Below are 26,341 nucleotides of genomic sequence, written 5' to 3'. Positions count from 1 at the left end.
GACATTTTGGTTATTTATAAGGTTTCAATTTGATATTGACAAACAAAAGCAGTTATAAAACAGTCTTTTAATCAATTTAAAGTTTTCTGAAGAACTATTTCTCTTTGCTTTGTCTTCTGAGACAAGTTTCAAACTTCCTACAACTAGCCTTGCGATTTATTTCTGGTTATCGCAAAGTCCAGACGTACCGGAACGTTTTAAATCGAATGGTAACTCCGCGGGTATACAGCTAGTCTTTTTAAATCGTACAGTCGAGTAGAAAAATGAATCAGACAGATCTGTCGTATACAGAAAACAACGAGATTTAACTCAATCAAAATTCCATAATAACTTGTATTAAATATGTTAATCATTTACTCAAAAATACTAGTTAAAAATGAAGTTTTATCATTTTCGATCTATTACACACGATGATTTATAATTAATTACTCACTAAACGGGGATTTCTTGACATTTTGGTTATTTATAAGGTTTCGATTTGGTTTTGACAAACAAAAGCAGTTATAAAACAGTCTTTTAATCAATTTAAAGCTTCCTGAAGAGTTGTTTCTCTTTGTTTTGTCTTCTGAGACAAGTTTCAAACTTCCTACAACTAGCCTTGCGATTTATTTCTGGTTATCGCAAAGTCCAGACGTACTGGAACGTTTTAAATCGAATGGTGAATCCGCGGGTACACAGCAAGTCTTTTTAAATCCCACAGTTGAGGTAGATTAATATAATATTCGCTTATACAAATCAGATATTAATTGATACGATCCGATCGAGTTGGCATGAAATGATTTCCAGATAACTTGATGCTGACCACTGCAATCAGTCGGGAAAAGTGGATTTTATGTTTAATTAGAAAATTCGTATCGGAAAATTCGCGTGGTTTCCGCTTTGTTTGTTCTCGATCCAACATACACGCCAATTAAATTGTTCGAATTAAGCTAAAATATAATTCGTGTAACGAAAATTTATTTATACGAAATGGAATGGGAAGTTCGTTGACGTTTATAAGATCGTGACAGGCGATGAACCATAGATCTACCTTATCACCGTTTAACTAACGTAGAACGATCAATTCTGAACGGTACACCAGGAGCGTTCAGAAGAATCGTTCTCCAGCACGACGGTGCGAGCTGTCATACATCAAATAGTTTTTCAACTGTCAAAACTGTCAAAATGTTGCCCCAATAAATAAATAAACTGTTTTATTTTTCATTTTAACACAAAATTTGTCTAAAAATTGCTTCCTCGGTTTCGGGATTTGTTAATGTACATTGAAAGGAACCAAAAATATCACGCTGGAAATGAAATTTTAATATACTTTGAAATATATCATATTCTGTGCCAATTTCACTGAGACGGGGCTCGTATTTCATCGAAAACGTGGAAAATCAATATGATGCCATAAATTACGTTACCGTAAATCAAGTCGGATGTAAGAATCAAATTTAAATTACTTCTGGTTGTTAGTTTGAATCAATTAACTCCATCCAGATGAGGCGATTTCAAATTCCTATAAATTTTTCTTTAAATTATGAAAATTGGTGATTGGAAGGTTTTTTTATATATAGTCATCTCGTATTCGAATTTTGAATTTATCTCTACTAGATTATGAGTTTTTGTCATGATTCGCTGCACATTTAGTCGTTTATTTTACCACAAAATTAACTATTACTTCTTTTAAACAATTTTTCTCAGTGTAGCCATGATACTCGAAGTTGTCGTTTCTGTTTATGATAATTCGATGTTTTAGCAACGTTTTTATACGTGATTTAACGAGAATTGTCGATTTTATTACACACAACGATGTATTTAAACAAAAAACGTTCGTTCTTGTTGATTAGAAATTTTCGGTTTGTTTTAAACGATTTTTCTCGGTGTAGCGATGATACTCGAAGTTGTCGTTTCTGTTTGTGATAATTCGATGTTTTAGCAACGTTTTTATACGTGATTTAACGAGAATTGTCGATTTTATTACACACAACGATGTATTTAAACAAAAAACGTTCGTTCTTGTTGATTAGAAATTTTCGGTTTGTTTTAAACGATTTTTCTCGGTGTAGCGATGTTTCTCGAAGTTGTCGTTTCTGTTTGTGATAATTCGATGTTTTAGCGACGTTTTTATACGTTATTTACCGAGAATTGTCGATTTTATTACACACAACGATGTATTTAAACAAAAAACGTTCGTTCTTGTTGATTAGAAATTTTCGGTTTGTTTTAAACGATTTTTCTCGGTGTAGCGATGATACTCGAAGTTGTCGTTTCTGTTTGTGATAATTCGATGTTTTAGCAACGTTTTTATACGTTATTTACCGAGAATTGTCGATTTTATTACACACAACGATGTATTTAAACAAAAAACGTTCGTTCTTGTTGATTAGAAATTTTCGGTTTGTTTTAAACGATTTTTCTCGGTGTAGCGATGATACTCGAAATTGTCGTTTCTGTTTGTGATAATTCGATGTTTTAGCAACGTTTTTATACGTTATTTACCGAGAATTGTCGATTTTATTACACACAACGATGTATTTAAACAAAAAACGTTCGTTCTTGTTGATTAGAAATTTTCGGTTTGTTTTAAACGATTTTTCTCGGTGTAGCGATGATACTCGAAGTTGTCGTTTCTGTTTGTGATAATTCGATGTTTTAGCGACGTTTTTATACGTTATTTACCGAGAATTGTCGATTTTATTACACACAACGATGTATTTAAACAAAAAACGTTCGTTCTTGTTGATTAGAAATTTTCGGCTTCTTTCAAACAATTTTTCTCGGTGTAGCGATGTTTCTCGAAGTTGTCGTTTCTGTTTGTGATAATTCGATGTTTTAGCAACGTTTTTATACGTAATTTACCGAGAATTGTCGATTTTATTACACACAACGATGTATTTAAACAAAAAACGTTCGTTCTTGTTGATTAGAAATTTTCGGTTTGTTTTAAACGATTTTTCTCGGTGTAGCGATGATACTCGAAATTGTCGTTTCTGTTTGTGATAATTCGATGTTTTAGCAACGTTTTTATACGTTATTTACCGAGAATTGTCGATTTTATTACACACAACGATGTATTTAAACAAAAAACGTTCGTTCTTGTTGATTAGAAATTTTCGGCTTCTTTCAAACAATTTTTCTCGGTGTAGCGATGTTTCTCGAAGTTGTCGTTTCTGTTTGTGATAATTCGATGTTTTAGCAACGTTTTTATACGTTATTTAACGAGAATTGTCGATTTTATTACACACAACGATGTATTTAAACAAAAAACGTTCGTTTTTGTTGATTAGAAATTTTCGGCTTCTTTCAAACAATTTTTCTCGGTGTAGCGATGTTTCTCGAAGTTGTCGTTTCTGTTTGTGATAATTCGATGTTTTAGCAACGTTTTTATACGTTATTTAACGAGAATTGTCGATTTTATTACACACAACGATGTATTTAAACAAAAAACGTTCGTTTTTGTTGATTAGAAATTTTCGGCTTCTTTCAAACAATTTTTCTCGGTGTAGCGATGTTTCTCGAAGTTGTCGTTTCTGTTTGTGATAATTCGATGTTTTAGCAACGTTTTTATACGTTATTTAACGAGAATTGTCGATTTTATTACACACAACGATGTATTTAAACAAAAAACGTTCGTTTTTGTTGATTAGAAATTTTCGGCTTCTTTCAAACAATTTTTCTCGGTGTAGCGATGTTTCTCGAAGTTGTCGTTTCTGTTTGTGATAATTCGATGTTTTAGCAACGTTTTTATACGTGATTTAACGAGAATTGTCGATTTTATTACACACAACGATGTATTTAAACAAAAAACGTTCATTCTTACTAATTAGAAATTTTCGGTTTGTTTTAAACGATTTTTCTCGGTGTAGCGATGATACTCGAAGTTTTCGTTTCTGTTTGTGATAATTCGATGTTTTAGCAACGTTTTTATACGTAATTTACCGAGAATTGTCGATTTTATTACACACAACGATGTATTTAAACAAAAAACGTTCGTTCTTGTTGATTAGAAATTTTCGGTTTGTTTTAAACGATTTTTCTCGGTGTAGCGATGATACTCGAAGTTGTCGTTTCTGTTTGTGATAATTCGATGTTTTAGCAACGTTTTTATACGTAATTTACCGAGAATTGTCGATTTTATTACACACAACGATGTATTTAAACAAAAAACGTTCGTTCTTGTTGATTAGAAATTTTCGGTTTGTTTTAAACGATTTTTCTCGGTGTAGCGATGATACTCGAAGTTTTCGTTTCTGTTTGTGATAATTCGATGTTTTAGCAACGTTTTTATACGTTATTTACCGAGAATTGTCGATTTTATTACACACAACGATGTATTTAAACAAAAAACGTTCGTTCTTGTTGATTAGAAATTTTCGGTTTGTTTCAAACAATTTTTCTCGGTGTAGCGATGATACTCGAAGTTGTCGTTTCTGTTTGTGATAATTCGATGTTTTAGCAACGTTTTTATACGTTATTTACCGAGAATTGTCGATTTTATTACACACAACGATGTATTTAAACAAAAAACGTTCGTTCTTGTTGATTAGAAATTTTCGGTTTGTTTTAAACGATTTTTCTCGGTGTAGCGATGATACTCGAAGTTTTCGTTTCTGTTTGTGATAATTCGATGTTTTAGCAACGTTTTTATACGTGATTTAACGAGAATTGTCGATTTTATTACACACAACGATGTATTTAAACAAAAAACGTTCATTCTTACTAATTAGAAATTTTCGGTTTGTTTTAAACGATTTTTCTCGGTGTAGCGATGATACTCGAAGTTGTCGTTTCTGTTTGTGATAATTCGATGTTTTAGCGACGTTTTTATACGTTATTTACCGAGAATTGTCGATTTTATTACACACAACGATGTATTTAAACAAAAAACGTTCGTTCTTGTTGATTAGAAATTTTCGGCTTCTTTCAAACAATTTTTCTCGGTGTAGCGATGTTTCTCGAAGTTGTCGTTTCTGTTTGTGATAATTCGATGTTTTAGCGACGTTTTTATACGTTATTTACCGAGAATTGTCGATTTTATTACACACAACGATGTATTTAAACAAAAAACGTTCGTTCTTGTTGATTAGAAATTTTCGGCTTCTTTCAAACAATTTTTCTCGGTGTAGCGATGTTTCTCGAAGTTGTCGTTTCTGTTTGTGATAATTCGATGTTTTAGCGACGTTTTTATACGTTATTTACCGAGAATTGTCGATTTTATTACACACAACGATGTATTTAAACAAAAAACGTTCGTTCTTGTTGATTAGAAATTTTCGGCTTCTTTCAAACAATTTTTCTCGGTGTAGCGATGTTTCTCGAAGTTGTCGTTTCTGTTTGTGATAATTCGATGTTTTAGCAACGTTTTTATACGTAATTTACCGAGAATTGTCGATTTTATTACACACAACGATGTATTTAAACAAAAAACGTTCGTTCTTGTTGATTAGAAATTTTCGGTTTGTTTTAAACGATTTTTCTCGGTGTAGCGATGATACTCGAAGTTGTCGTTTCTGTTTGTGATAATTCGATGTTTTAGCAACGTTTTTATACGTAATTTACCGAGAATTGTCGATTTTATTACACACAACGATGTATTTAAACAAAAAACGTTCGTTCTTGTTGATTAGAAATTTTCGGTTTGTTTTAAACGATTTTTCTCGGTGTAGCGATGATACTCGAAGTTTTCGTTTCTGTTTGTGATAATTCGATGTTTTAGCAACGTTTTTATACGTTATTTACCGAGAATTGTCGATTTTATTACACACAACGATGTATTTAAACAAAAAACGTTCGTTCTTGTTGATTAGAAATTTTCGGTTTGTTTTAAACGATTTTTCTCGGTGTAGCGATGATACTCGAAGTTTTCGTTTCTGTTTGTGATAATTCGATGTTTTAGCAACGTTTTTATACGTTATTTACCGAGAATTGTCGATTTTATTACACACAACGATGTATTTAAACAAAAAACGTTCGTTCTTGTTGATTAGAAATTTTCGGTTTGTTTCAAACAATTTTTCTCGGTGTAGCGATGATACTCGAAGTTGTCGTTTCTGTTTGTGATAATTCGATGTTTTAGCAACGTTTTTATACGTTATTTACCGAGAATTGTCGATTTTATTACACACAACGATGTATTTAAACAAAAAACGTTCGTTCTTGTTGATTAGAAATTTTCGGTTTGTTTTAAACGATTTTTCTCGGTGTAGCGATGATACTCGAAGTTTTCGTTTCTGTTTGTGATAATTCGATGTTTTAGCAACGTTTTTATACGTGATTTAACGAGAATTGTCGATTTTATTACACACAACGATGTATTTAAACAAAAAACGTTCATTCTTACTAATTAGAAATTTTCGGTTTGTTTTAAACGATTTTTCTCGGTGTAGCGATGATACTCGAAGTTGTCGTTTCTGTTTGTGATAATTCGATGTTTTAGCGACGTTTTTATACGTTATTTACCGAGAATTGTCGATTTTATTACACACAACGATGTATTTAAACAAAAAACGTTCGTTCTTGTTGATTAGAAATTTTCGGCTTCTTTCAAACAATTTTTCTCGGTGTAGCGATGTTTCTCGAAGTTGTCGTTTCTGTTTGTGATAATTCGATGTTTTAGCGACGTTTTTATACGTTATTTACCGAGAATTGTCGATTTTATTACACACAACGATGTATTTAAACAAAAAACGTTCGTTCTTGTTGATTAGAAATTTTCGGCTTCTTTCAAACAATTTTTCTCGGTGTAGCGATGTTTCTCGAAGTTGTCGTTTCTGTTTGTGATAATTCGATGTTTTAGCGACGTTTTTATACGTTATTTACCGAGAATTGTCGATTTTATTACACACAACGATGTATTTAAACAAAAAACGTTCGTTCTTGTTGATTAGAAATTTTCGGCTTCTTTCAAACAATTTTTCTCGGTGTAGCGATGTTTCTCGAAGTTGTCGTTTCTGTTTGTGATAATTCGATGTTTTAGCGACGTTTTTATACGTTATTTAACGAGAATTGTCGATTTTATTACACACAACGATGTATTTAAACAAAAAACGTTCATTCTTACTAATTAGAAATTTTCGGTTTGTTTTAAACGATTTTTCTCGGTGTAGCGATGATACTCGAAGTTTTCGTTTCTGTTTGTGATAATTCGATGTTTTAGCAACGTTTTTATACGTTATTTACCGAGAATTGTCGATTTTATTACACACAACGATGTATTTAAACAAAAAACGTTCGTTCTTGTTGATTAGAAATTTTCGGCTTCTTTCAAACAATTTTTCTCGGTGTAGCGATGTTTCTCGAAGTTGTCGTTTCTGTTTGTGATAATTCGATGTTTTAGCGACGTTTTTATACGTTATTTACCGAGAATTGTCGATTTTATTACACACAACGATGTATTTAAACAAAAAACGTTCGTTCTTGTTGATTAGAAATTTTCGGCTTCTTTCAAACAATTTTTCTCGGTGTAGCGATGTTTCTCGAAGTTGTCGTTTCTGTTTGTGATAATTCGATGTTTTAGCGACGTTTTTATACGTTATTTACCGAGAATTGTCGATTTTATTACACACAACGATGTATTTAAACAAAAAACGTTCGTTCTTGTTGATTAGAAATTTTCGGCTTCTTTCAAACAATTTTTCTCGGTGTAGCGATGTTTCTCGAAGTTGTCGTTTCTGTTTGTGATAATTCGATGTTTTAGCGACGTTTTTATACGTTATTTAACGAGAATTGTCGATTTTATTACACACAACGATGTATTTAAACAAAAAACGTTCATTCTTACTAATTAGAAATTTTCGGTTTGTTTTAAACGATTTTTCTCGGTGTAGCGATGATACTCGAAGTTTTCGTTTCTGTTTGTGATAATTCGATGTTTTAGCAACGTTTTTATACGTAATTTACCGAGAATTGTCGATTTTATTACACACAACGATGTATTTAAACAAAAAACGTTCGTTCTTGTTGATTAGAAATTTTCGGTTTGTTTTAAACGATTTTTCTCGGTGTAGCGATGATACTCGAAGTTGTCGTTTCTGTTTGTGATAATTCGATGTTTTAGCAACGTTTTTATACGTAATTTACCGAGAATTGTCGATTTTATTACACACAACGATGTATTTAAACAAAAAACGTTCGTTCTTGTTGATTAGAAATTTTCGGTTTGTTTTAAACGATTTTTCTCGGTGTAGCGATGATACTCGAAGTTTTCGTTTCTGTTTGTGATAATTCGATGTTTTAGCAACGTTTTTATACGTTATTTACCGAGAATTGTCGATTTTATTACACACAACGATGTATTTAAACAAAAAACGTTCGTTCTTGTTGATTAGAAATTTTCGGTTTGTTTCAAACAATTTTTCTCGGTGTAGCGATGATACTCGAAGTTGTCGTTTCTGTTTGTGATAATTCGATGTTTTAGCAACGTTTTTATACGTAATTTACCGAGAATTGTCGATTTTATTACACACAACGATGTATTTAAACAAAAAACGTTCGTTCTTGTTGATTAGAAATTTTCGGTTTGTTTTAAACGATTTTTCTCGGTGTAGCGATGATACTCGAAGTTTTCGTTTCTGTTTGTGATAATTCGATGTTTTAGCAACGTTTTTATACGTTATTTACCGAGAATTGTCGATTTTATTACACACAACGATGTATTTAAACAAAAAACGTTCGTTCTTGTTGATTAGAAATTTTCGGTTTGTTTCAAACAATTTTTCTCGGTGTAGCGATGATACTCGAAGTTGTCGTTTCTGTTTGTGATAATTCGATGTTTTAGCAACGTTTTTATACGTTATTTACCGAGAATTGTCGATTTTATTACACACAACGATGTATTTAAACAAAAAACGTTCGTTCTTGTTGATTAGAAATTTTCGGTTTGTTTTAAACGATTTTTCTCGGTGTAGCGATGATACTCGAAGTTTTCGTTTCTGTTTGTGATAATTCGATGTTTTAGCAACGTTTTTATACGTGATTTAACGAGAATTGTCGATTTTATTACACACAACGATGTATTTAAACAAAAAACGTTCATTCTTACTAATTAGAAATTTTCGGTTTGTTTTAAACGATTTTTCTCGGTGTAGCGATGATACTCGAAGTTGTCGTTTCTGTTTGTGATAATTCGATGTTTTAGCAACGTTTTTATACGTGATTTGCCGAGAATTGTCGGTTGGATTACACACAACGATGTATTTAAAAAAAAAACTTTCGTTGTTTCTGATTAGAAATTTTCAGCTTGTCAGCAAATCCCCACGAACACGTATGTAACATGACATATTGCGGACGTGAAAATTGTCGAGTTTAGTCAATGACAATGACACTATATTATCTCCGAAGCTAGATCATTCGGCGGATTTCCAATTGATATTTCTACCACATAAATCGAAATCAAATATCTCATACATATGCCAGACTAAAATATTTCGAAATGATACAATTCGAATTCAAATACTTATTATAGATTTAATCTACAAAACTTTTCACTGATAATTAGTTAAACTACAAGATTCAAATGAAAAATAATTTGTAGAATGTTTACACCAACACTACACTACACTACACCAACATAACTTGGTTTTCAAAACGCGCGTCAGGCAGTGTAATTATGGGGTAGTTATAGTGTAAACAGTGTAGTGATTTCTCGTTTGATTTGGCGATCCCTGTTTAAAAAAAAAACAATTTTGTGCTTTTGATTACATATTTATGAACAGAAATAATCAAAACAACGTTGCCAAATTGTATAAATTATAAGGAAATTTTGTGATTATTGTTAATGTCATTTCGATGACGTAAAACCCTTAAAAAATGATTTATTATAGTATCTATATATACCTATAAATCCACTGAACCAATTTCGTATTTTACCCAAGTTTCTAAACAAACCGGAAATTGTTTCCCAACATCTTGTATTCCACGATGATATTCTCTGTTAGAAACTAGACCGTATCGGATATTGTAGTAATTTCGAATACGTGGAAATTTGAGTGTTGATGACGATTCCAAGATAATTGGGTTATTTCCATTTAAACGTGTAAAGCACGTCTGTACGTGCTGTGCTTTATTTATACTTTTACACCAACAATATCACCTTGTATGAAAACATTGTACAAGCAAATAATTATTTTTCGGATTGCAATTGTATAATAAAAAGCGGGAAGTTACTACTCTTGGTATTACGAACGAATCTAATTATAAAAGACTCATACAAAACACACGTACCATTAGAATATAATATAATAATCCTTGTATGTATAGAAAAACATAGCTACACTGAGAAAAATTGTTTAAAACAAACCGAAAATTTCTAATTAGTAAGAACGAACGTTTTTTGTTTAAATACATCGTTGTGTGTAATAAAATCGACAATTCTCGTTAAATCACGTATAAAAACGTTGCTAAAACATCGAATTATCACAAACAGAAACGACAACTTCGAGAAACATCGCTACACCGAGAAAAATTGTTTGAAAGAAGCCGAAAATTTCTAATCAACAAGAACGAACGTTTTTTGTTTAAATACATCGTTGTGTGTAATAAAATCGACAATTCTCGTTAAATCACGTATAAAAACGTTGCTAAAACATCGAATTATCACAAACAGAAACGACAACTTCGAGAAACATCGCTACACCGAGAAAAATTGTTTGAAAGAAGCCGAAAATTTCTAATCAACAAAAACGAACGTTTTTTGTTTAAATACATCGTTGTGTGTAATAAAATCGACAATTCTCGTTAAATAACGTATAAAAACGTTGCTAAAACATCGAATTATCACAAACAGAAACGACAACTTCGAGAAACATCGCTACACCGAGAAAAATTGTTTGAAAGAAGCCGAAAATTTCTAATCAACAAGAACGAACGTTTTTTGTTTAAATACATCGTTGTGTGTAAAAAAATCGACAATTCTCGTTAAATAACGTATAAAAACGTTGCTAAAACATCGAATTATCACAAACAGAAACGACAACTTCGAGTATCATCGCTACACCGAGAAAAATCGTTTAAAACAAACCGAAAATTTCTAATCAACAAGAACGAACGTTTTTTGTTTAAATACATCGTTGTGTGTAATAAAATCGACAATTTCCGACAAATCACGTATAAAAACGTTGCTAAAACATCGAATTATCACAAACAGAAACGACAACTTCGAGAAACATCGCTACACCGAGAAAAATCGTTTAAAACAAACCGAAAATTTCTAATCAACAAGAACGAACGTTTTTTGTTTAAATACATCGTTGTGTGTAATAAAATCGACAATTCTCGTTAAATCACGTATAAAAATTTTGCTAAAACATCGAATTACCACAAACAGAAACTATCTAAAACAAAAAACGTTCGTTCTTGTTGATTAGAAATTTTCGGCTTCTTTTAAGCAATTTTTCTCGGTGTAGCGATGTTTCTCGAAGTTGTCGTTTCTGTTTGTGATAATTCGATGTTTTAGCAACGTTTTTATACGTGATTTAACAAAAATTGTCGATTTTATTACACACAACGATGTATTTAAAAAAAAAACGTTCGTTCTTGCTTCGTATATAATTATATTTGTTTCATTTATAGAATTATCACCACCTTGTATGATACGAGGGTAGCTTTCCAAGAAAACTTGTTTTCTAACAATATAGCGACTGCTGCGGTAATTAACATCCCCGTAATTAACTCAATTAGATATAATTATCAAAGTTTTGGATTGATTGAACGTTCTGATGATTATGTTTTAAGTCAAACATAAACTTTCTCGATTCCATATCAAAGTGTGTAGGAAATCATTTCAAACAGTGGATTTTTTTTTGATTTAAACACTCTACGTTGAGTTTTCTCGACGTTTCGTCGCAAATATTCCAAACAAAGACACACGTACACAGAAAAAATCTCGTTTTTGAAATTTTTACGTAATTTTTGACCTATAGACTTGTTAGAAATCGTTTTTTACCCTTAAAAAACCCCCAATTTCCCCTACACGATTCTACTTTACAGATATCTGTAAGAAAATTTGGATTTTCTGGTTGCCCAGCTGTACTAAACATCGAATCTTTCCAAGGACAAAAGATCTGAGCAGAAGTTCAAATTGATTTCTGGCCCTACATCCACTATATAAACCCTTGCAAACGGAGAAGGGAAAACAGACAGAGAAATTATAAATATCGGGCGTAGTTTGAGAGGTTTTCCAAATTTTTATATCAATAAATACTTTCGAACATCCATATTCGTAAACGTCAAAACGATATTTATTTATATTGCGTTTACATCCGTCTCGATCAGTTGTACCAACCTAAACTTTCAAAATTCCCTTCGTGGGGCGCGAAATTCGAATTAAAATTAACCAAAAACGGTTTCTAACATATTTCGAAATCATACGGTTATTAGAATCAAAACTAAACGTATTTTTAATGATGAAATGTAAAATAATAGTTTAGTAATCGATTTAAATCGGTTACGTCTGTGATCTCTTATATTAAATGGGAAATATAAGGACTTGTACATGGCGTTTGACAGAACCACTTGGCCGTGTCTTCCCGAAATCAAAACACATCCGAATGGTCTTTATAAGGTGAATTATTATTTTCCGATTGGTTCTACAATTAAAAATAACTACAAGCTTCGATCGTACATCGAATAAAGTTCATTTTCGTATATTTATAATGAAAATTTTCGTACTAGAAATCAAATTTGAATTTTACTACATTTGTTACGAATTTATTCAAACAAAAACCGTTAAATATAAAACGTCTTGTGTCTAATGGTGTTTATCTTGATATTCCAAATCGTTAACAAGATAAAATATCAATTTTTATATACGAGGGCGATCCCAAAAGTACCAGACTTGATAATTTTTATAGTTTGACGATTGAATTTAGTTTTGAACAAAAATTGGTTAGTTGCAACGTTTTATTTTCGTCCCACGGGATATAACGAATCATTAAGACTTAGTACTTTTGAAAAAATTAAAAAAAAAGTGTACAAGGAGCGAAACAATTGATATTTCCACACTATTAGATAGCAGAGCACTTTGAGACCTCCAGGTTTGAGGATATTTCACCAATTGATTCAAAAATCATCCAAAAAGACTTGCCAACCGGTTCCAAAGACCGTTCCGCCTTCAAACCAGTTCCTGGTGCGTTTTTTTTAGAACGAAAAACGTAAAGTCGTGGTTTTAAATACGAAATTAGCACCAATTAGTCTTAAAAAAGTTACTGATTTGTTTATTGGACTCGATCTAAGACTCCGGATCATCTGATCTAGTTTTTTCGTTTTTATAATCGACCAGAATCGAAACTGTAGTGGCCAAACTCAAAAAACTTCATTTTCAAACAGTTTTGGTGAAAATATTGTGGAAAATTCTCGTTAAATCGTGTATCTGATCTACAAAGGCATCGATAATAAACGTGTAGTTGTCGTATACACAATTTGAAAGTGCTTTTTACCACAGAATATAATGTACGTTTATTTTTGGTTAATTCCCGACGAGTTTTTATAAAATTGGGATTTCCAAACGATAAAATGTTAGTCCGGGAATAATTAGGCCATGAAAAAACAAAACTAAGTCTTGAAACTAGTTGTTAGAACCTCAGTTAGACTTGGACCTGAACTAAAACTCCCCAATGGATCGATTATACGCGTTATTAAGAAAAAAACTAACAAGAAACAATGATATTATTGAAAAAATGTGAAAATCAAAGAAATTTGAAACGGATTTTCCTCTCGTACATTGAAAACTGTTTTTTTTTTCTATTTGTACGGCTGAAACAGCTTTTATGTATCGCTACGCTTACCTTCCATTGTGTTTTCGATAATCTTCTTCTATTGAAAAGTGTATTTATATCGAAATAAAAATTCCACAAAGAAAATTGATATTTTGTGTCACAAATCACACTGGCAAGCGTCCTGCACTGGAATTTCGTATTCGGACGACGTTTTGAGGTTATATCGAGAGCAACGACTACTTCCTTATCTTTACAGACGAGATCTACCGGATCGGAACGGATTCTGGATTACAAGATACGAAAAAAGTTTATAAATCTTGGATACAACCCAAACCAAATAGCCCAGATGTCCGCAATGAAATTGGATACGTTTGGACAATGAAAATCGGAAATACAGCCGAATTTGTGTACGTTGCATAACGCGGATTTAACGTGGTGCCTTCACTTCACGCCCAAAAACCAAAAACGATCGAAATAACGAGAAAAACGGGTCTAAAAAAAGCGAAGATCGTTCCATTTGTAACCAAGGAGATGGTGTCGGTTTTTCGAGAACTTATTGTAACATTCGAGCAAAGAAATTGAGCAAAAACAACCGCGTTTCGACAGATTTAGCTCCCTCGGATTATTTTCTGCTCCCAGACTTGTAAAAATGACTTGGCGGTGGAAGTTTTTCCAACAATGGAGACGTGAACATATTGGACAATGTTGGGGAAAGCTTATGAAGATAAAAATACAAACAAGACATCTAGTGTACCTCAGATTCGTCCAATCGAAGTTTTTCGGACATTTTTGTCTCTTAAAGTGTATAATGGTGGGTGGCAAACCGAAAATGGGGTTCAATTAGATGTTCAAGACGTCCAAGAATAAGAAAAGTTTCGTTAAACGTATTTATTGCAAAATTTGATGCGTAAATATTTTGTATTAACTTTTTTTTACCCAACAAAGTCAATGTTTCAATGTCAAAGTGGTTGATTTATTACCTTTTCTACTTTATAAACAGATTTTAATGTCCGAAGCGTGTTCACATATTATAGAGCTCGCATTGGGAAATCACTTAATGCATTTTTCTCATTCTATTTCTAACTTCTTCTAAATTTTCTTTCGTTTTTCCTTCGCTCAAAATATAGAGCAATATATTGTTATATATCAAGCATTGTCATTAATACACATTATGATGATGAATTCTATCAGAAAAATCACGATTTTTATTTAGTAAGCCCAATATAATGCACGCCACTGGACGCGACTGATTCGTTTGTTACATATTTTTTTTCCTACCGTATATATTGCTTTTCTATATGTTTTTATATATAAATGCATTTAAACAAAATCAGAGTTGTTTTAGAAAAAAAAAACCTTGTATAATATTTTTGTTTTAATTCAATCTTGTTTTGTTCGTAAAATTATCCTACTAGCTTTCTCACTTACGAAATAAAAAGTTACTCGTAACACAAATTCGTCGAAAGACTAAAATAATTAATTTGGTACACCCAGTAAATGCCAGGAATTTAAATGATTTTGGTCCAGTCGAATTACTTAGAATCAGATCATTTTAGAAGAAAATTATGGATTCGGTAAATCAGTTGGTTCAATCCACGTCGAAATTATATTTAACTCGATTTGTTACAGAACCTTCGTTGTTTGATTCGATACAAAAAAGTTTGCATCCCTTCAGGGGTGTTTTCGTTCCATAAATTTATCGTTTTCGTTATTTCTTCTGAACTTAACGTCTAATTCCAATGGACTATCTCAGTTACGATCGACGTGACAGCTGTCTACCATATTTAAGTTGGTTTCGTCCGGTAATAGGACGCGGATAGAAGAGGAGTAATTTCGAAATTTATTTATATAAACAAAACGTGTAGTTCTATTATATTTTTATTCTTTCATCAAAAAGAAACCTTATTACATATTTTTTTAAAAACAAAACTTCACCAACTGACATTTCTACGTCAAAATCTAATTATACAATGTAATACGTGTTGCCTAAATACTACTTCCAGAAATTAACTATTGAACTTAATTTTTTAGTATAACGTTGTAAAGATTAGTTGTCTTTAATCAAATTAATATATTTCATTGGATTATACTTTTATTTTTTCATCAAAAAGAAACTTCATTACATATTTTTTTAAAAACAAAACTTCATCAACTGACATTTCTACGTCAGAATCTAATTATACAATGTAATACGTGTTGCCTAAATACGAATAATTTACTATTTCCAGAAATTAACTGTTGTACTTAATTTTTTAATATAAAGTTGTAATGATTGGTTGTCTTTAATCAAATTAATATATTTCGTTGGATTTTCTACAAGAGCAAAAAATTTTTATTCGAAAAAAGTCTAATTTCACTAAACTATCTCAACTACGATGGACGTGACAGCTCTCAATCATATTTAAGTTAGTTTCGTCCGGCAATTGGACGCGGTTAGAAGCGGAGTAACATTTCATAATTTATTTATATAAATATAATGCGAGTTCTATTATACTTTTATTCTTTCATCAAATAGAAACTTGATTACATATTTTTTTGAAAAACAAAACTTCATCAACTGACATTTCTACGTCAAAATCTAATTGTACAATGTAATATGTGTTGCCTATATACAAATAATTTATCAATTCTAGAAATTAACTATTGCACTTGACTTATAAGTTACAGCGTTGCCAAGCCGTGTGATTATTAAAAGAATTGGTTTAGGATTCTTGAAATAAAATTAGTTTAGATGTTCGTTTTCTTTAAACTTATTTCAAAATATCGATGGAGGGGTAAATGTTCACTAACTACTTATTATATTTGACGAGGGTAACATTTGGCAGGGGATCGGTATTTTCTAATAACAACTTGTCGAATCGTGGCCTTTACCGATTTCTGTTGGTAATATGAAGTATATGTGAACCGAAGTGTCAACAATGGAATGGATTTATTCATAAATTTTCAAATCAATATAAAAACGTAAATATTTTTATTTATTTACGTTATGAAAAATATCGAAATATCGAGCGTGGATGCTGCTGATAAGTGAAAAAAAAAAATAGAAATATGAAAAATACGATCACAATGAGCTAAAAATAAAACTATTGTAGAATATTCATTTATATAAGAGACTGGAGTACAAACAAATCGTTTTTATAACATAAATAGACTATATTTTATTGATATATACGAGAACAGGACCGGATTTGAAAATTTTTTTCCCAAAATTTTTGTTTTTTCTGTTGCTCCAGGTACTTCTGGGACTCTCCTCGTATATAAAAAAGCCCGACATTTCAACACAATCTTCTTTACATAACAAAACTTTTTTCAAATTAGTTTTTACAGAAAGTTTTATCAAATTGGATTGTCAAAATAATATAATAGGACATTCTGTATAATAATAAAAAAAACGGTATGTATTGAATTGAATCATAGAGAAAATATTAAAGATAGAGGGAGCTGTTTCAGATGGGTCCAAACGGTTGGCAGTAAATAAAATAAGTAACTTTGACTGGGCTATAAATATTGGCATATGACGGATGTCATTGTTGTCATTTAGTTTAGCGTAATAGCTAATGATAAAATTAACGAAATTCGATTGAAAAAATAAACTTTTAGTGTCGATTAGATTCGAAACCAAAATTGCGGGATTCAATTTCGCATAAAACTGATTCCGATCCTGATATTTACATCGAAAACAGTGTTTGTTTTAGTTGTTTCAAATTCAACGAAATCTATGTACTTTGGCGAGAGAAAAATAAATATATTTTTCAATGTATCGGTTTACTTTTTTGCACTGTCACAGTTTTTGACAAATGGGCTGCAATAATTAATCATTCGTCGGTTTTTTTTCGGTGAGAATTTAGAACCATTTTGACATAATATAAAAAGTAATTTTCTAATTTAAATCGACAATATTTACAGAAGTTTTTGTGTATTGTTAAATTTATACAACTTAGAATAAAAAGTGAAAAAGAATAAATACTGGAAAAGGAGGAGAATGTGATGAAAATTAAAGTAAAAATAATTTTCGGGCGATCTGACGTCAGCGTGGAAGAGGGTGAGTTTTTAAGGGTAAAAAACGGTTTATCTCGATTTCTGTCAAAACTATAAGTCGTATGGAAAAAAGTTAAATGAGAAAGTTGTGGGTAATAAAGAGATCTACAACTTTTGTATTTACACTTTTTTCACATAACCTCAAAATTATTCGAAAAATTGAAATAATCAAGTTTTTTTTTATTTTATGTTACATTAAGTACAATTTTATACTTTAGTTTCTTATATTTATCAATATAACGTGAAATATCATGTTTTGTGTGTAATTAGAACGTAAAATTTCAACAAATAAATAAAAATTATACAAAAAAAACTTGATTATTTCAATTTTTCGAATAATTTTGAGGTTATGTGAAAAAAGTGTAAATACAAAAGTTGTAGATCTCTTTATTACCTACAACTTTCTTATTTAATTTTTTTTCGTAGGAGTTGTAGTTTAGCTAGAAATCGAGAAAAACTATGGAAAGGTCTTTGTCTTCTTTGGAACCGGTTCTCCATCTTCAGTCCATCGTTTTGATTATTTTTTCGTTTCTGGTGGTAAATGATGAACCCGCGTTGCTTTCACGGTTACGAAACACTCGATGGAAACATCCCCACGACGCTGTTTTTCCAGCAAACGCGCCACCCATGTCGTGTCAAAATTTTGAGTTAATCTGCGATGTACTGGACTTTTTTGAATTCCCACTACGTCTGGTAGTTCACAAATTTTCAATCGACGAGATCTTCTTCGGCATTTCTGGAATCGTCACCTCAATTAATAGCTGTCAAACATTTAATAAACACCGTGGTCTTGTCAGGTACTTTTGGAATCGTTTTCGTAGGTTTCGATTTAAAATTTTCCAGTCTAGTCGAGCCCAACTTCTAAATTATTATTAGGAGCTTCGTTTTTCTTTTCATTTTCGTCGTTAAATTCTTCATCTTCAGTAAACGCTTCGTCCAAGCATCATCGGACGTATCTACAATATCTCGAAGGAGTTTTCCTTACGAAAAAAGCAAAACTTTGAGGTTTTTCCGCTGTTTAATACTCTCTTTTTCGAAAAATGTTTAGTATAAAAAAATTTCGTAGCTTGAAGTTTTCTTTTCGTAAGATTATTTGTTAAATAACATACAAATAAAAAATTTATGAGACAAACTGTATATTTAATCAGTAATTAAATGATCCTCCGTTTTCTACAGAAATAAATATTTTGTAAACTCGAAATTAGGCCAATGTTTATTTCGAGATATTTCGCAAAATCATTAGAAAATAATTATTTATTTTTACTCGCGAAATTCTACGTGGATTTTTTAATTTTTCCCGTAGATATCCGCGAGTGGAAACAATTTTTTTTTTGTCACAAATGTGTCATATCTTCAGTCGAAATTTCGTAATAAATATTAATAGATTTCCGGGCCTTTTCCCGGAAATTAATTGGCCGAGGAAAGAAATATGGAGTCGTAGCTTTGATACGACAATTTCCCGGTGGAAATTTTTCGTACAGATACAATTTATTTATTTACTTACTTAGAACGTTTTTCAGTTGTCCTAATAATAGGAAAAATCATATTTTTTCACATTTTCCACACTACAAACTTCCACGATGTAAGCAACTATGGAAAAAGTATTTTCTCGGTGAGGAATGTTTTAAAAAAAATCGAATTCGATAACTTCCTTCATTTTTTTGATTCAAATCGAATTTTTCGGTTACGGAATCATGAAAAACCACGAGGAAAATCGTGAAAATATCGCGATGGGTTTTCGTTGTCTGTTTGGCCGCGGACTTTCAGTGACTGGCTTCGCTCTCCGTCGAGTCCGCGAGAAAATCCAGTCTGAACTTCCACGCCATAATATGCGCTCGCTACCCGTAAACCGACAACTCCAAAATCATTTCACGTATTTTGAAAAATATTACACCAATAAACTGTCAATATAACTTCGTTATATACGAGGTACGTCTAAAAAGTTTAGTGAAAAGTCTCGTTACGATTAATCGATTATAATAATTATAAAAAACTCCGCCATGGAGTCGTACGAAACTTGAATGATTCGCTGAAGATGAAACCTGCGATACGAAACAATCGATGGAATCATTCACCACCAGGATTTCGTTCTTGGGGATCCTACGAGGGAGTTTTGGTTGCTGAGACGCGTCCCACGTATCCTTGGCTCTTAATTATCGTCATCGTCTTCGAGTGGGACTCTTGGGGTTGAAGCTATTCGCTTTTTACTCCATTTTAACTGAAGAATCACCCCTAAGTTGGAGGAATCTTCTCCGATTGGAGTCTGGTGGATTCTTTTTTCGTAGATTTGGAACCCAGCGACAAAATCAGTGGTTTGGGTGTAGTTTTAGTCTTCTCCTTCAGGAAATGGTTGATATCCTAGTAGTTGGGGCTCGTGTCTTCGTCGTCGTCTTCGAGTGGGCCTCCTTAATAGAAAATGACCCTCTTCTTCGTGCCAAAACGTGTACAAACCTCTCGTGGTGATGATGGCCACTTGATCTTGCTTCCTTTCTAACTAAAGAGTCACCTGGTGTCGGGGGGACGATGTCCGACATTTGAAGAAGGTTTTTGTTCGATGAAGTGATCCAGATCGATAAATTTATGATCCCTTGGAAATACAATCAGATATTTCGATGAAATTATTGCTCGGTGGTAGTTTTTTACAAGTTTAAATCGAGTTTTAACCAACTCTAACACTCTTACGCTTACTATAAAAAAATCTGGTTCTAATTTGTTTTTTTCCGGATCCGTAACTTCAACGGGAGATTATAAAACAACCGCAAACACGTTTTTACCGCTTTTTGAAACGAATACATACAAATTAATCCACTACGCGTACAGTAAAAACAATTACCGAACCAGTTTGAGCAGCGCTTCAGTTTAATTTCTCAAAGTAGCGGGTTTTCCAGTTGATTCTACCATGTTAGTCGAGTCTGTTTCGCGTTTCCTCCATCCTCCGTCCTCCACAACAACTCGACCACTAAACTTCACAAACGAGACGTACAAGTCGAAACTTGAAACAAGATATACGTTTACTTATTCCAAAAAAGACATTAACGATAAAAAAGAAGAAGAAACGATGTAGGAAGAAGTTAGAAAAGCTACGGGGGATGCGACTGGAATAAGGTCGAACAATTTTGAGGTTATTTAAACGAAACGTCAAAATTTGTTGGTTAATTTAGTTCCAGAAGGTTTTTCTAGGTAAAGAAGAAGTTTTCCAACATATTTATCGATGAAAGACCGCAATGAAGGCGCGGAAATTAGGAAATACAAGGAGAGAAACAAAAAAAATCGTTTCGAAAGAAATATTTTTATTAGAAATCAAAAATTTTCGTAAAACTTTCAGTAACCATGTCCACCGTCGCTTCCTTGGTTAGCCCAATGGGTAACACCGACGTAGCTAGTGGCTCCACCATGTCCACCGTAATGTGCAGGATGTTGAGCGTGTCCTACGCGTTCTACAACAGCCTCAAAACCACTATGAGGTCCCGATTTGTATTTGACGATTCTGTGGGTACCGTCAGCTTCTTTTAGAGTGTAACCTCCGTGGACGTGGTGTCCGTCTCTATGTTCGTGTTGGGATTTGTGGTCGTGGGTGTGAGGATCGTGGACGCCGTATTCGAATTTGTAATGGGCGTTGTCCTGAAGAAATTTTTTCAATGAAAAAACTTATACAAGAAGATTTTCTATACTTACGTATCCGTGAGTGGCTGTAACATAACCGAAAACGGCGAAAATCAAAAAGAAAGTCTGAAAATAAGATTTTTTGATATCAATTTACAGGGTGGACGAACTTTTTATATAAGTAAATATTTTTAACTGTATTTTTTCGTACGATAATTTATTATATTTATTGAACGAACCCCGTACATACTATTATTATAATAAACGTAAAAAATAAAACTTACCGTCTTCATATTTGTTAATTGTTGTAGCGTATATCAAATTATGATATATTTTGAATAATTCCATCGGTTTATATATACGAAATTCGATCTAAAAGTTTTACAAAAAAAAAAAATTTATGAAATTGATAATTTCTCAAACTTATTAAACATTTCGAAATTACCTGGTTAGTTGAGTGTAAAAATATTCAATTATATTTTATAATAACGTCAACAAGTTTAAAAATGTCTTACACATTCTAATAATTATATAAATACGAGTAAATTTATTATATAGGGTGATACAAAAATCATATGTTAATATTTACGAAATTTTTAAGATTTTTTTAGTATTCTAATCAATTTATAACCAAAATACAATTCATAAATTATCTAAAATTAATTTATACAGGGTTTGTCATGAATTACGAACTATTTTCAAGTTAAAATACCGATTTATAAACAAAAACGTAAAAATAAGCATTGGCATCTTAATTCTTTCGTAGATGATGAAAAAATAAATATTTTTGTATTTGAAAAACATGAAATGATAAATCCAGTACAATTCGGATACAAATCAAACAGTTTAGTCCAGTCAAATTAGGTCAAATTGGGTAGATGTTTTTTTTTTCGCATTTTTTTCAAATAACTCGTTTTCTATGAACTTTACGCTATTTATAGTTATTATCAATATTGTAGAGAATTAAATTCTCTACAACTTTTGTACGAAACATTTTTTTATACCTTGAACTGTTTTCGAGATACAAGGCGTAGAAGGCGCGGTCAGATAATTATTTAATATCAACTGGTAGAACGACATTTGTCTCCAAGTAATTCGTGATTTCTGGTGTTATCATCATTAATATCGGTCTGATATGGTACAGCATTGAGACATATTCGTCCAACCCCATTCCTGTGGGTCTAAATCACGCCATAACGCGATTTAAATTAATGTTGAGCTGCTTTACTTTTTAATGGAATATTTAATAACTTTAAAGGTTTATTAGACTTGTTGAATCGACGTATAATGCATAACGGAGATAATCGGTATTATATACACACTCTCGAATAAGTTTTTGATCAAATAATTCTCCGACCGCGCCTTCTACGCCCTTTATCTCGAAAACAGTTCAAGGTATAAAAAAATGTTTCATATAAAAGTTGTAGAGAATTTAATTCTCTACAATATTGATAATATATATAAATAGCGTAAAATTCATAGAAAACGAGTTATTTGTAAAAAACGTTGAAAAAAAAATCGATTTTTGTAAATTTTGATCTGATTTTAAAACTTGCGATTATCCAATTACATGGGGTTTCTGGGAATAGTTTCGGGATGCCAAAATACTAGTTTTCACGTGGTAATATACTGGGTGTGTCGATTTCAGGAAACGAATCTGATTAAAAACATCACAGATCTCAGAATTTGCCTTGGAGCTTCCAAACCCAGTCTTTCTGAGACCTGACGAACCAGTTTATCTTCTGATAAATCTTATATCTTCGAGCCGGTACCACAAATTACAAATAAAATTGAAATAGAACCCTTTGTATCTTGAAAAAAGTCAACAAATCCAATTATTGGTGGAAGTACTAATTTCCGACACTTGGAGCCTCGATAATTGGATTCAGTCAACTCGAAAATGCCAAATTATGATTCGTATTAGAAGTAAACGGCCTGGAGGTTTGTAAAGTACGAATATTTTTACCAATCTATCATCTGTTATTTGTTATTTTGTATATTTTTCTTGTTTATCAATTTCTTATCTTATTTGTTATTGTTAACTACCGAAATTCGTCGATTTTTTCTTGTTTATTAATTACTTATCTTATTTATTATTGTTAACTACCGAAATTCGTCGATTTTTTCTCGTTTATTAATTTCTTATCTTATTTGTTATTGTTAACTACCGAAATTCGTCGATTTTTTCTCGTTTATTAATTTCTTATCTTATTTGTTATTGTTAACTACCGAAATTCGTCGATTTTTACTTGTTTATTAATTTCTTATCTTATTTGTTATTGTTAACTACCGAAATTCGTCGATTTTTTCTTGTTTATTAATTACTTATCTTATTTGTTATTGTTAACTACCGAAATTCGTCGATTTTTTCTTGTTTATTAATTACTTATCTTATTTGTTATTGTTAACTACCGAAATTCGTCGATTTTTTCTCGTTTATTAATTTCTTATCTTATTTGTTATTGTTAACTACCGAAATTCGTCGATTTTTTCTTGTTTATTAATTACTTATCTTATTTGTTATTGTTAACTACCGAAATTCGTCGATTTTTTCTCGTTTATTAATTTCTTATCTTATTTGTTATTGTTAACTACCGAAATTCGTCGATTTTTTCTCGTTTATTAATTTCTTATCTTATTTGTTATTGTTAACTACCGAAATTCGTCGATTTTTTCTTGTTTATTAATTTCTTATCTTATTTGTTATTGTTAACTACCGAAATTCGTCGATTTTTTCTTGTTTATTAATTACTTATCTTATTTGTTATTGTTAACTACCGAAATTCGTCGATTTTTACTTGTTTATTAATTTCTTATCTTATTTGTTATTGTTAACTACCGAAATTCGTCGATTTTTACTTGTTTATTAATTTCTTATCTTATTTGTTATTGTTAACTACCGAAATTCGTCGATTTTTACTTGTTTATTAATTTCTTATCTTATTTGTTATTGTTAACTACCGAAATTCGTCGATTTTTTCTTGTTTATTAATTTCTTATCTTATTTGTTATTGTTAACTACCGAAATTCGTCGATTTTTTCTCGTTTATTAATTTCTTATCTTATTTGTTATTGTTAACTACCGAAATTCGTCGATTTTTACTTGTTTATTAATTTCTTATCTTATTTGTTATTGTTAACTACCGAAATTCGTCGATTTTTTCTCGTTTATTAATTTCTTATCTTATTTGTTATTGTTAACTACCGAAATTCGTCGATTTTTACTTGTTTATTAATTTCTTATCTTATTTGTTATTGTTAACTACCGAAATTCGTCGATTTTTTCTTGTTTATTAATTACTTATCTTATTTGTTATTGTTAACTACCGAAATTCGTCGATTTTTTCTCGTTTATTAATTTCTTATCTTATTTGTTATTGTTAACTACCGAAATTCGTCGATTTTTTCTCGTTTATTAATTTCTTATCTTATTTGTTATTGTTAACTACCGAAATTCGTCGATTTTTACTTGTTTATTAATTTCTTATCTTATTTGTTATTGTTAACTACCGAAATTCGTCGATTTTTTCTTGTTTATCAATTTCTTATCTTATTTGTTATTGTTAACTACCGAAATTCGTCGATTTTTTCTCGTTTATTAATTTCTTATCTTATTTGTTATTGTTAACTACCGAAATTCGTCGATTTTTTCTTGTTTATTAATTACTTATCTTATTTGTTATTGTTAACTACCGAAATTCGTCGATTTTTACTTGTTTATTAATTTCTTATCTTATTTGTTATTGTTAACTACCGAAATTCGTCGATTTTTTCTCGTTTATTAATTTCTTATCTTATTTGTTATTGTTAACTACCGAAATTCGTCGATTTTTTCTTGTTTATCAATTTCTTATCTTATTTGTTATTGTTAACTACCGAAATTCGTCGATTTTTACTTGTTTATTAATTTCTTATCTTATTTGTTATTGTTAACTACCGAAATTCGTCGATTTTTACTTGTTTATTAATTTCTTATCTTATTTGTTATTGTTAACTACCGAAATTCGTCGATTTTTTCTCGTTTATTAATTTCTTATCTTATTTGTTATTGTTAACTACCGAAATTCGTCGATTTTTACTTGTTTATTAATTTCTTATCTTATTTGTTATTGTTAACTACCGAAATTCGTCGATTTTTTCTCGTTTATTAATTTCTTATCTTATTTGTTATTGTTAACTACCGAAATTCGTCGATTTTTACTTGTTTATTAATTTCTTATCTTATTTGTTATTGTTAACTACCGAAATTCGTCGATTTTTTCTCGTTTATTAATTTCTTATCTTATTTGTTATTGTTAACTACCGAAATTCGTCGATTTTTACTTGTTTATTAATTTCTTATCTTATTTGTTATTGTTAACTACCGAAATTCGTCGATTTTTTCTCGTTTATTAATTTCTTATCTTATTTGTTATTGTTAACTACCGAAATTCGTCGATTTTTTCTCGTTTATTAATTTCTTATCTTATTTGTTATTGTTAACTACCGAAATTCGTCGATTTTTACTTGTTTATTAATTTCTTATCTTATTTGTTATTGTTAACTACCGAAATTCGTCGATTTTTTCTCGTTTATTAATTTCTTATCTTATTTGTTATTGTTAACTACCGAAATTCGTCGATTTTTTCTCGTTTATTAATTTCTTATCTTATTTGTTATTGTTAACTACCGAAATTCGTCGATTTTTACTTGTTTATTAATTTCTTATCTTATTTGTTATTGTTAACTACCGAAATTCGTCGATTTTTTCTTGTTTATTAATTACTTATCTTATTTGTTATTGTTAACTACCGAAATTCGTCGATTTTTTCTTGTTTATTAATTACTTATCTTATTTGTTATTGTTAACTACCGAAATTCGTCGATTTTTTCTCGTTTATTAATTTCTTATCTTATTTGTTATTGTTAACTACCGAAATTCGTCGATTTTTTCTTGTTTATTAATTACTTATCTTATTTGTTATTGTTAACTACCGAAATTCGTCGATTTTTTCTCGTTTATT

At 31.0% G+C, this 26,341-nt stretch overlaps 3 protein-coding genes across 5 annotated transcripts in view; 1 reads left to right on the top strand and 2 right to left on the bottom strand.

Annotated features, from left to right (window-relative positions):
* LOC130895858 (octopamine receptor) overlaps positions 1–19,507 on the bottom strand; it is a 92,338-nt gene extending 72,831 nt beyond the window's left edge. Inside the window, exon 1 of the mRNA XM_057803426.1 lies at positions 19,240–19,507. The gene's annotated coding sequence lies outside the window, so the exon portion shown is untranslated. The remainder of the gene's footprint in view (positions 1–19,239) is intronic.
* LOC130895860 (adult-specific cuticular protein ACP-20-like) overlaps positions 1–26,341 on the top strand; it is a 100,615-nt gene that overhangs the window by 43,154 nt on the left and 31,120 nt on the right. The gene's annotated exons all lie outside the window — the stretch shown is intronic.
* Positions 21,057–21,631, bottom strand: LOC130895210 (adult-specific cuticular protein ACP-20-like). Its single transcript, XM_057802400.1, has 3 exons — positions 21,623–21,631; positions 21,411–21,464; positions 21,057–21,356 (listed from the first exon to the last, which is right to left on the bottom strand). The coding sequence occupies exons 1-3, from the start codon at positions 21,629–21,631 to the stop codon at positions 21,057–21,059; spliced, it is 363 nt and encodes a 120-aa protein (XP_057658383.1).

Source organism: Diorhabda carinulata, chromosome 6 (genome assembly GCF_026250575.1).
Source record: "Diorhabda carinulata isolate Delta chromosome 6, icDioCari1.1, whole genome shotgun sequence".
Classification (NCBI taxonomy): Eukaryota; Metazoa; Arthropoda; class Insecta; order Coleoptera; family Chrysomelidae; genus Diorhabda; species Diorhabda carinulata.
This window is presented reverse-complemented; position numbering and strand designations above follow the sequence as displayed.

Excerpts from the sequence above, each read along its gene's own strand:
- LOC130895210 (XM_057802400.1), bottom strand. Across the intron at positions 21,357-21,410 it reads TTACAGCCACTCACGGATAC|GACAACGCCCATTACAAATT; the intron begins GTAAGTATAGAA and ends AAATTTCTTCAG.